The sequence below is a fragment of the Trematomus bernacchii genome, unplaced genomic scaffold (genome assembly GCF_902827165.1).
Source record: "Trematomus bernacchii unplaced genomic scaffold, fTreBer1.1, whole genome shotgun sequence".
Taxonomy (NCBI): domain Eukaryota; kingdom Metazoa; phylum Chordata; class Actinopteri; order Perciformes; family Nototheniidae; genus Trematomus; species Trematomus bernacchii.
This window is the reverse complement of record NW_022987588.1, coordinates 3398952-3408283: the sequence shown is the minus strand read 5'-3', so window position 1 is coordinate 3408283 and position 9332 is coordinate 3398952. Positions and strand designations below refer to the sequence as shown.

At 39.0% G+C, this 9332-nt stretch overlaps 1 protein-coding gene across 1 annotated transcript; it reads right to left on the bottom strand.

The window, feature by feature from the left end:
- Positions 1 to 2205: 2205 nt before the first annotated feature.
- creb1b (cAMP responsive element binding protein 1b) lies at positions 2206 to 8780 on the bottom strand. Its single transcript, XM_034128803.1, has 8 exons — positions 8611 to 8780; positions 5806 to 5915; positions 5503 to 5649; positions 5300 to 5400; positions 4681 to 4832; positions 3693 to 3875; positions 3119 to 3272; positions 2206 to 2916 (listed from the first exon to the last, which is right to left on the bottom strand). Exons 2-8 carry the CDS (start codon positions 5905 to 5907, stop codon positions 2772 to 2774), a joined length of 984 nt encoding a protein of 327 aa, XP_033984694.1. The 5' UTR covers positions 5908 to 5915; positions 8611 to 8780; the 3' UTR covers positions 2206 to 2771.
- Positions 8781 to 9332: the final 552 nt, after the last annotated feature.

Sequence of the window (9332 nt, the reverse complement as noted above, 5' to 3'; positions counted from 1 at the left end):
AACTGTGGCACAATAAGATAAAGGTGGGCTTGGAAAACATTAAGGTCTTTTTGAACAACCGGGATAATATTTGTTTTTAGACATCACTCTCATAACAACATTTTACTCAACCAGTCATATCTTGGGAGACAGCGAGCTGGGATTTATAAAATAACCTTTAGTTATCTAAACCACGAACACACTTGAATGTCCATTAAACGTGTGCTTTGCCTTGAAAACTACTTGTGTGCAGAACTGCAGTAAGTACAGTCAGTCAAAGCATCCAAGTTGGGTTATAACTTTAGATTCAGACTTGATTTCATTTAGATAAAAATTGCACCTTGTGTTGCTGTTAGGCTTGTGACCCTAATTTTAATAGCATCTCACATGTATGTTATGGAGGAAGAGAGAAACAAGATGAGAAAATTAAAAAGCAAGACTTTACTCTATTATTTGTCCTTTTTTTTTAACAATGTGCCATCTGCTGACACACACAGCTCTACTTCCTAAAAAGTTTGGCAGTTATTAGCACAATTTATTAAATGTTATGTGCAACTGACTGAGCTCGCCTGATAAAGAAATGTCCGACTCTTAATTTTGCCAAAATCTTTTATGATAACGTTTCTCTACAATGACTATGATGAGTACAGTGTTGTTCTAACCTGTATGAGTATTTGTGTAATCTTCCAACATTAGGACGCAGGCTTATAACAGTTACATGAAGAAACATTTTAACCAGGGCTGCACGATATAAGGAAATTATATGTCAGAGTTGAATATCCTGATAACGATATAACTAGCGATTAATAAACAGATTAAAGGGTACTGTTATATGTGTATATTTAAATTGACTAGACTTGGATCTTAAAGAGCTGCAGAGTTTATTCATAGATAAAACTGAAATCTACACTGTACATTTACTGCCATGTGACTTCTTTACCGCTATTTTTCTTTAAAAACATACCTAAAACAACAAACGCGTTGTATGCTAACAACGTATATATTGTTTTATGATAAATGACAATAATATCTATGGGCCGAACAAGCCTACCTGTGTTTGCCACTCTACTTGCGGGAAGACAAACCCAGGCTGAGCAGAGGGAAGTCTCAGAGAGTAGAGCGGGGGTAGTGTCGTTGCTTGTTTGATCACATTTCGATTACTGCCCAGATCAGGCTACTGATTGTGTTTACTGACCAAAATGACTTCTTACTGGCCCCGGGCCATAAGACAATCCTTATTGTTGAACAGCGATGGCTGTCTGATTGGCCATAGAGTTAACAACAGGCCCAAATCAGACAAAATAAACACCTAAAGACAGAGCGTAATTTAAAATAAGTAACAATTTTGAAAGTGCAATATTGCAGTCTTTTGCACTGTGTGTTTTGCCCAGGGCAATGGCGACAAAAAAAGCTATATTGTGCAGCCCTAATGGGAACCTTTGTCCACAGCTGATTTGATTGATGTGCTCTGTTACTGGAAAGATTGTGTATATTTTAAATGAATTATCATCGACAACCTGCTGAAGTGGATGTAGTTAACCAGTTAAGCCCCAAGCCTGTTTTTCAGGTCTCAGGCTCGAAAATGACATTCCCAGAACAAATGACTATATCTTCACTTCTAAAAGGGGTAAATTAATAATCTTTTTTCTCAAAGCAATGATAAACCTGTGAGTTGGATGTAGAAAAGTCAGAATCAATATAGATGTTTTTTATTTTAAAGTAAATTCAGATTGAACAGAGTAAAAAAATGTAAATTATAGTGTCCGTCCAAAAAGAACCCATTACTTATAGTGAAAACCACCCTTGAATGATGGGATCGGAGACTAAAAGCTGTAGGAATCCAAACTATAACATATAATAAGTACCCTGTATCAAGATTGATGCAAAACAAGTTAAATTTGACCTTTTTAGAGAGATTTAGAAAAAGAAACCCACTTCTGGGGTCATTTGGGTGGATTTTCCATATCTCTGGAACCCATTGGTCGATTTTGATGATTGACACCTCTTTTTAACCGATAGAGCCAATAGAATCGAGAGGGAAGTTCCTAAATCCATCTAAACATTACCCATTGGTGAATGAGTGATGCGCAGCCAGCAAGCCCAAAACCGGAAGCTCTCATACACTCTCGTAGTTCTCATAGCAACTATATATGAAAACTCTGTTTTTGCCATAAATATGATGATGGATTATCAGTGATCATTGCAAAGTGACACAGAGACATTGGATTAACCTTCAGCAGCGTTTATATGCGTTTTAATGCCATTGAACAAACTTTTGATCAGAAAACAGCAAAGGTAAGACATATTTGCCGTTTTGGCCCCGTAAAGCTAAGTTGTGTGTTGTCTGGTGTCGCCTTCGCTGCCCTGAGTTTTGGTCGTGGAGTGATGATACTTATACCATTGGAATCTGTGGAATCTCAGCTTTCATTTGATATCTTGTTTGTGCAGAACCGATGAAGTATAAAATATTTCTACCGTGAGTTCTGTGCTAAGTGCGTTAGCATTTTTTCGCTTAGTGCTAATTCAGAGGCTTTGTATTACCCTTGTGTTTCGTTTAGCTAAAAATTGTTAATATTGTCTGATAGCTGAGTTTCTTCCCGTTAAGAAGCCCTCAGACGCTGTTTCTTGCAAGATGTTGCGTTTTGCGGGGGCATGGGGCTTAACTGGTTAAAGGAAAACTGGACTGGCCCGCTGTGTGCTAACTGGAGGGCCAGGCACACAGTATCAAACAGTCAAAGTATTTAAAAAGAACTGAAATGCTACTTAGCCCAGCTCGGTGTAAAGCACAGGAACTACTCAGATTTATGGCAGTAAAGGTCTTTAAGGGCTTTCAGTTCTTCGATTAGTGTCTTGTTTTGGTTCTCCAGGATGGCCACTCGGTTTTCCACACATTTAACATACTCCTTCTTCTTCCTGCGACATTCCCGGGCTGCCTCTCTGTTGGAAGGATAAGACATAGTTTGTCCCTCTGATTAAATTAGGGGGGATTTAGTGGAATATTTGATTAAATGCATCTACTCCAGACTGACTTCTAGGCCAGCTGGTTATGAAATGTGATATTGGGGCATTTCTGTCACAAGGACAAAGCCATAAATTGAGACCAAACACACAAATACAAAGATTCCCCCATTTTTCATACCTGTTCTTCATGAGGCGGACTACTCGTTTGCGGGTGACCTCCACTGTAGCGCCCTGGATGGGCAGGGAGGGGGACGAAGCCATGACCACCCCTGGGGCGATGGTGCTGGTGGGGGCTGCTCGGAATTGATAGGCCTGCATGTCACCAGAGGCGGCTGAAATGTGTGGTTGTCAGAGAGTAGATGTTAAGTCAAAAGTCAAAATCAACTTTAATGTCAATCTTTCAATTTGTGTGTACAGACAATCCCGAATACAAAAATACAATAATACAAATATATATACAAATATGTATAAAATATGTATATCCTATCCACAATCAACAATTATTAAATTGGTTATCTTGGTAAAAATCACTTTTTCTTGGAGAATCAATATTTTATAAGCTTGTTTGGATGAGTAACAAAAGTAAAGAAATATATATATTTGCTACCAACCACAGAAAATGAAAGAGAATAGAAGTGAAATTAGACTTTTTAGACCATAATAACATAAAATAGGTACATTAGAGAGTAATGAGTCGATGTGCTAGTTGCAGCCCTTTTACACACCACTCAGTTAATACTGCCTACTCTCACCTTGGACCACCACCTGGTTACTGGGAACCAGAATCTGCTGGCCGTCGCTGGTCTGAGCGTACTGCAGGATGGTTGCCCCCTGCTGCGCGGCTGATGCGTTGCTCATGGTCAGAGTCTGGATGCCCTGGACTCCATCTGTACCGTTGTTAGCCAGCTGAATGGCTCCACCCTGTGTGATTGCAACTGTGTGTTGAGAGGGGACAAATTAGAGAATTAATTAAATGAAAATCGGTCCCTATGATATGCTCATTGTAAATTCCTAAAAAAAATTATTTGGATGAAACTTTTGTCGAAGAGGTGTTTAACATTCATCAAAGATGTTGGAAGAAATGCACATTGAGACAATGGGTGAGTGAACAACAAGCTACTTAATTGAAGAAAATAATCAACCTCTTGGCCCAGATACATCACCACTAGATGCTTTAATTAGGTGTTTAAAGATATATCTGTGTTTTTATAGAAGGCAGAAGCACGTTGACGGACACACAACTTGACATATTTTCAACTTATAAAGTTGTTGTGGCAACAACTTAGCAAACAATTGATAAGTTACACATTTACGCAGGTGCGTATGTATACGTATATGCACAGTCTGTCCCCTACATTTTTCTGGCTAAAGTGCTAATATCACATAAGTGAATACACTTTTTAAGACATTGTGTGCTTGTTTGTCAGTGTTTTAAACATCAGGAATAATTAGATTTTGTTATAAGAGATATAATTCAGTTTATATAGAGCATTTGCTTTTACTCCTCTCCAAACCATATATTGTGATATATTTGAACTTTATTAATTTCAAAAGAATCACAAGCCAAAAACGTTGGGTATCACTGCAACAGAGGTAAATCACAAAACATATTATTATAAACGTGGGTGAACCAGTATTTTCAAAGATAATTTTTAAATAGTTTACAAGCATTAAAAATACATCCTAAATAATGTTTCCTTAACAGAAAGAAGTAGGGGGCTCCATTGATCCATCACTTACTGTATTGGCCGCTGCTGGTCTGGTAGATGGGTGTGGGCATGGTGACGGTGGTGATTGAAGGTGAAGCAGCAACACATGAATCCTCCTCTGCCTTCTCCTCCTCGATACGAGGGACAGCCGGAGCGTCGGACGAAAGGTCGTTCAGGATTTTCCTGTTTGGACAAACCACCATGGGCCAGTGTTAGTGTGATGCTATGATTTGAGGTGGTTATGACAGACTTTTTATAGACATTTTAAACTCACAATTTTAGTATTGATGGTAATTTCTGTCCCACAAACAAGTAATCTTCATTGTTTTGGGTTTTTAATGAAAAAGAGGGAGATTATTAAAAGAGCACATTGATTTAAGCCCCAGATTGTTAAAACTTAGCTATGTTTGTTGCAGCAGGAATCATAAGTTAACTGTAAAAATGTTCTCTTGCAATGAAGACAGCTCTAAACATTTTCTAGATAGAGTTAGAAATAGAACAGGGAGAAATGAAAAACAGCTTTGGTATGTAACCTGTAAGAAATTAAAAAGAAGCAACCAGAGTTTTTTTATTATTAATAAAGTTTAAATATAGTAAATATAAGGCCCATGTTGTATGGCCAAATGAGCTTTAAAAACCTCAGAACTGACCTGTATGAGGGGCGTCGGGACAGAATCTCTCTGCGTTTCTGAGAGTCGGTCACACTGTCCACTGACTCCTGTGAATCTTCACTCTCTGCTATGGTGGAGATCTGAAACACACAAACAAACCTTCTCACTTAATGTTCTTTATATTGTGGCTTACTTTCAACAGCACATGAAACCAGTGTTGTCGGGGTGTCTGAGTGTTATACCTGTACAGTCTGGATCTGTGGGGACTGGATGACAGACGGCTGAGCGACCTGGATCACACCGTGCACCTGGACCGTCTGTCCGTTGGGAAGCTGGACCAGCGTTACCGTGGGACCTGTTGCTGAGGTGAGGCCCGACGTCATGGTCATCTGAAATTCAGAAGTGATGTCACCATGCATACTGCCATGTGCACTTATTTGTTGCATTTAAAATTGATATTGTTCAACATTTTTGGAAACCAACTGCACTTCCTGAGCAGAAAGGGGCTCCTTCTTTAACACCTAATACGTTTACATCCGCGTTACCTGGGCCAGAGTAGCGATCTGAGCCTGGGTGATGTGCTGGGTCTCCGTCTCAGTCACAGCAGCCTCCCCCCCCTGCTGAACCTCCACTGACTCCATCCTCATCGGTTGAGCTGCGGAGACAGATTTGGACAAGAGAAGCCGTTAAAACTCAATGTTTGTTTGCAGCAACTCAGAAAACCAAACAAACTCAAAATACAGGCAAACGAAAATAAATCATACCCAACAGCTGTCAAGGGAACACCATTTCTGAGTTAAATCTGTTCCCTTGAAAAAGGTTCATAATAACTCAAACAACTTAAATCTGTGCCAGAAACTTTTTTCTACTATTTGTGTTCTTTTTTATATAATTGAATTGCTTGTGATCGAATATGACATGCAGTGTTGTTCTTTGATCTGTATTTGGTGAAATATTTGCTGCTTCAATGAGAATCTGATATTTATAAATCTGTCAATAACAAAGGCTTTAATGAGGACAGCTTGAGTTTCTATTTTTGTTACACATTTCTGCCACCATTCAGGAACAGGGAAATTGGCTGATCTGTTACACTAATACTCAGTATAAGGCAAGGCAAGTTTATTTATATTGCACCTTTCAGCACACGGCAATTCAAAGTGCTTTACAAAATAAAATAAAAGACATTTAAGAATAAATACAGCAGAAACACAGTATAAAATGGCATTTAAAAACAGGCATTTTAAAAAGCAAAGATAATAAAATTAACACTACAGGTATAGAATAAATGAATAAAAGCTATACTGCAGTGTGAATATGAACAGCTCAATCAAAAGCGGCGGCAAAAAGATACGTTTTTAGTCTGGATTTTAAAGTATTAAGAGTTGCAGCGGCCCTGCACGATTCCGGGAGTTTGTTCCAGATAGTCGGGGCATAATAGCTAAACGCTGCTTCGCCATGTTTAGTTCTTACTCTTGGAACAGAGAGCAGACCCGTCCCAGAAGACCTGAGACTCCTGGATGGTTCATAGTTATGCAGGAGATCGTTAAAATAATTTGGTCCTAAACCATTCAGTGCTTTAAAAACCAGCAGCAGTACTTTATAATCAATTCTTTGACAGACTGGAAGCCAGTGTAAAGACTTCAGAATGGGACTGATGTGATCCACTCTTTTAGGGTGTGTGAGGACTCGAGCAGCGGCGTTCTGAATTAGCTGCAACTTTCTGATCACATTTTTTGTGAGACCTGTGAAGACACCATTACAGTAGTCGAGTCTGCTGAAAATAAAAGCATGGACACGTTTTTCCAAATCCTGCTTTGGCATTAGTCTTTTAATCCTAGATATGTTCTTAAGGTGATAGTATGCAGACTTAATCATTGTTGTAATGTGACCGTTAAAATGCAGGTCTGAGTCCATCACTACACCTATAATCTCCTTCCCCCTGTAAAGTAAATGTTTTAATGATCATTTTAATGGCCAGCTGTTATCATTCACATTTTCATTGCACATATCAAACACCCTGGAGTGACTGTACTGTTACGATATATATGCGTTTAGTTCATTATACAATTAACTGTAATAATGATGACCAGTGGTACCCGTATACTGTATGTACAAGTAGGAATACTAGAGAAATACTCTTTTACAAAAATGACACAAGTCATGTGTTCAAAGTATTGGGATCAAAATATACTTAAAAAGTACTAGAAGTCAAAGTAATCATTATGCAGAAAAGCCCATTTCAGGATTATACACAAGATAGTATTGGATAATAACTGTTGATGCATTAATTGCTTATTTGAAATACTTTATGGTTGATAGCCATCAATTGTGATTTAAATGTTTATTTATGTTGTGTGTTGTGTCTGGGCTAACACTTAGATTTAAATAGTACAACCCTGAAGCTCGTTTCCTTGTGTGAAGAAGAAAGAAATAAAACTACTCAAGAATAAATCAAGTACCACATATAAATGTATTTGGTAACTTTCGACCACTGATAATAAGTTATGGATTTTAACACATTAACCTGCATATATTTCATTTGAATAAGCAGCTTCTGAGCCTCAGTGATCTGACTTGAGGAGGTAAAGTGTGTGTTGATCTGGGATGTTGTGATCTCACACTGTGCGTAGCTCCTCTCCGCTGCATGATTGGCTTTACACATTTCTCCCTCTGCTTTTCAAAAATCACTTGTGTGACAGCAGAGCCACATGGCCGGGCGACGCCCCTTCCACACAGCGGCCATGTCCCCGGAGATAAGACACGGTTACAACTTAAAATACCAGATGGGAGTTTACTCTCCAGGCCTGAGATCATGTTTTTAATTTGCAACCAAACGCATCGTCTTACATGTAAGGCCGATTAATATGAATACACAATAATGGACAATAGTAAGATGATTATCAGAATGTGTATAATCAGAAATAAAATATTTGAGATTATAAACATCAATTTGATTCGAGCAAGTAGCCTACATTAATGGACATGATGGGTTCAATGCGCCGTTTCCAATGAAAGCAGCGCAAATCTGTGCGCATAATGGCTGTATCATGTTACTGCACAGTCTGGCAGTTGCATGTAGGTAATAACAACGCTAAAGTCCCGATCATGTAAAATGACTTAACACGCACACACACACACAGACACACAAACACACACTGTCACTCCGGGTTCACTATCAAAGCCGCACATTTGCTCTGTTTCTCCCCAACAGCCGCAGCCTCCCCTCCCTCCCTACAAACACACCGCGGCGCCATGATCTCTTTGTTTCCTTCGGGCCGAACCCGACAACACCGACACTTTCTAGGGCTGAGTCCCGTGTCTCTGAGCCCCGGACACCGCTCCGTCCTTACCGATACAGACTCCCTTCGTCACTCCCGGGCCTCCGGAGCTCCACTTTTATTCTGGCCGACACGTAAGAGCCCGCGTCAGGCTACACCTCCGCGTCACCGGGAACAACAACACGGAGATTGGAGAAGAGAAGGACGAGAAAGCAGATGGCGACACTAACCGGAAGTGTCCGATGTGGGAACGGAAAAGGGCGGAAAATACCGACGACTGGCGGATTCTAACGAAACCCTCCTGCCTTGTTAAGAGTTTGACAAAGGTTTTACAAAAAGCACTTTAATAATGATGTAACAAGAACAACGATAATCTGGTGGATAAACAAGATGGTATTAGGAAGTGAAACCTGTTCTTAGAATTTAAGGGTCGTTCGGTTCAATTTATCAAGAAAACTGTTCCCCATTTGTATCGCAGTTGAATATGAAAATAGTTATCACAAAGACCTATAAGACCTTATAATGCGTTTTTATAATTAATCCTGAATTGTTTGATTTAATTGTATCCTGCAAAACAAACAACGTTTTAATGTCAATCATTGCAATCATTTGGATTGAAGAGTTAACATATATTCTAAGTCTACTTTCACTTTTAACGTATTTATTTACTTTATATGTTTATTTTCCTGATTGCTCTTACATACATTTACTTAAGTAGTATTTTCAACATAGGACTTTTACCTTTAACATATTTTTTACAATCTGGTATTAGTACTTTTTGGGAGGCAAATATT

Coding starts and splice junctions, on each gene's coding strand:
- creb1b (XM_034128803.1), bottom strand. CDS start 5,907: ATGAGGATGGAGTCAGTGGAGGTTCAGCAGGGGGGGGAGGCTGCTGTG. Junction 5,401..5,502: donor CACAGATCCAGACTGTACAG/GTATAACACTCA, acceptor TGTGTGTTTCAG/ATCTCCACCATAGCAGAGAG. Junction 4,833..5,299: donor TCCCGACGCCCCTCATACAG/GTCAGTTCTGAG, acceptor TTGTCCAAACAG/GAAAATCCTGAACGACCTTT.